The sequence below is a fragment of the Eimeria mitis genome, genomic scaffold (genome assembly GCF_000499745.2).
Source record: "Eimeria mitis Houghton genomic scaffold, Emh_scaff5080, whole genome shotgun sequence".
NCBI lineage: Eukaryota > Apicomplexa > Conoidasida > Eucoccidiorida > Eimeriidae > Eimeria > Eimeria mitis.
The window spans coordinates 1-1,753 of NW_013573375.1; the positions used below are offsets into that span (position 1 = coordinate 1).

Consider the following 1,753-nt stretch of genomic DNA (forward strand, 5'->3'; position numbering starts at 1 on the left):
GCCTTCGCCTCCCCCGAATACAGAGGCACAGCAGCAGCAGCAGGGATGGTGGGGAGCCCGTGCAGCTGCTGCTGCAGCTGCAACTCGAGTTCTTCTCCCTTATGAAGATATTCCCTCTTCTCCTGCTGCTGCTGTTGCTCCTTCCGTTGTTGTTGCTGCTGCTGCTGCTGCTGATTGTTGCGTTGCTGCAACCTCAGTTGCTGCCGTCTCCTAACCCCGCGGGTGTCCTCCCTCCACCTGTCACGGCCGCCTCTAGAGGAAGTCTTCGCCTCGCGCTGTTCCTGCTTCGAGGCTTCTGCCCTTCTACGCTGTACAGAGACCTGAAATGCACCTGCATCCTCACCTCCTCCTGCTGCCTTCTCACCCTCCCTCCTGCCAAGCCCTGCCGTTGGTGTTGCTGTTGGTGTTGGCGTCGGTGTTGGCGCTGCTGCTGCTGATGTTGCTGTTGCTGCAGTGCTGCTGCAACCCAAGACATCCCCACTGCTGCCGCCTCCGTCCGGCGCCGTGCTGCCCGATGACCCCAAACTGCTGTCTAAGAAATCTAAGGAAGAAAAAAATACACAAATAAGCACAAAATATGTAAAATCAAAATAAATCAACCAGACGGCACTCCGCCCCAGTCAGCAGAGATGTGGCTCGCGTAGCACCGGCTGCAACACCAGCTGCAATAGCAGCCGCAGCAGGCGCAGCAGCAGCAAAAGCAGTAGAACCACCCGTAGAAGCAGCTGCAGTGGCAGCACAAGCAGCAGCAGCAGCAGCAGCAGTTGGAATCCGAGCAGCACCGGGAGCAAAAGTAGGAACAGCAGGAGCAGCAACAGGAGCTGGAGCTGGACCANTGGAATCCGAGCAGCACCGGGAGCAAAAGTAGGAACAGCAGGAGCAGCAACAGGAGCTGGAGCTGGACCACCAACACCGGAAGCAGCAACAGCTGCTGCTGCACCTGCCGCATCTGCTTCATCTGCTGCATCTGCTACTGCTGCTGGTGCAGCTGCAGCTGTTGCTGCATCCGCTGCCGTTGCAACTGCAACTGTTGCCGCATCTGCTGCGGCGGCTGTTGCTGGTGGTGCATCGTGCTTGGGCATCTCTCCCGTACCTGCTGTTGGGGGTGAGGGTGTGTTGGTTGTTTCCTCTGGTGGTGCAGCGGCCATTGATGACTGTTTGCTAACCCGCCTAGCAGCAAAGAAGAGATGCTTTCCCCTTGAAGAAGAAGACGATGAAGACGACGAAGACGAAGAGGAAGAAGAAGAAGAGGACGAAGAAGAGGAACTAACAACAGCAGACTGCCCCTTCGGATGCGAATCGTCGGCCCCATGAGCATGGCGGCAGCCACGCCCTGCCCTGTAATGCAGGCAGTGAGAAAACAGGATGAAAATGAAATCGATTCAGCAAGAAATTGAAAAAAAGAAAAATACATTGCTGCGAAGGCGATCAGAAAAGTATATGAAAATGCAATCCATGCAACCAGAAAAAAAGATACGGAAAGGCAGTGCATGCCGACATGGAGAAAGGAAAGAGAGCGGAATGCTGATAGATATAGAGGGAGATAAAAAAAGAGAGAGAGCGAATGCAATGCAAACAGACAAACTCCCAGGCTTGTGCAACACAACAAAGTAACAAAAGCTAGACGAACGACCGAAAACTGAAAGAGGCTGAGACATATTGTGCATGCATTCGGAAACAAAAACAGACAAACGCAGCAGCACAAATGAGCAAACAAGCCAACAGACCAACATAGACGAAGATACATACAAGA

The 1,753-nt window shown here is 53.7% G+C and overlaps 1 protein-coding gene across 1 annotated transcript; it reads right to left on the minus strand.

The window, feature by feature from the left end:
* Positions 1 to 99: 99 nt before the first annotated feature.
* EMH_0079670 (uncharacterized protein) lies at positions 100 to 1,148 on the minus strand (the record flags this gene model as incomplete). The annotated part of the gene is made up of 3 exons (XM_013500157.1): positions 100 to 207; positions 321 to 541; positions 941 to 1,148. The coding sequence occupies 3 exons, from the start codon at positions 1,146 to 1,148 to the stop codon at positions 100 to 102; spliced, it is 537 nt and encodes a 178-aa protein (XP_013355611.1).
* Between the last annotated feature and the right edge of the window lie 605 nt (positions 1,149 to 1,753).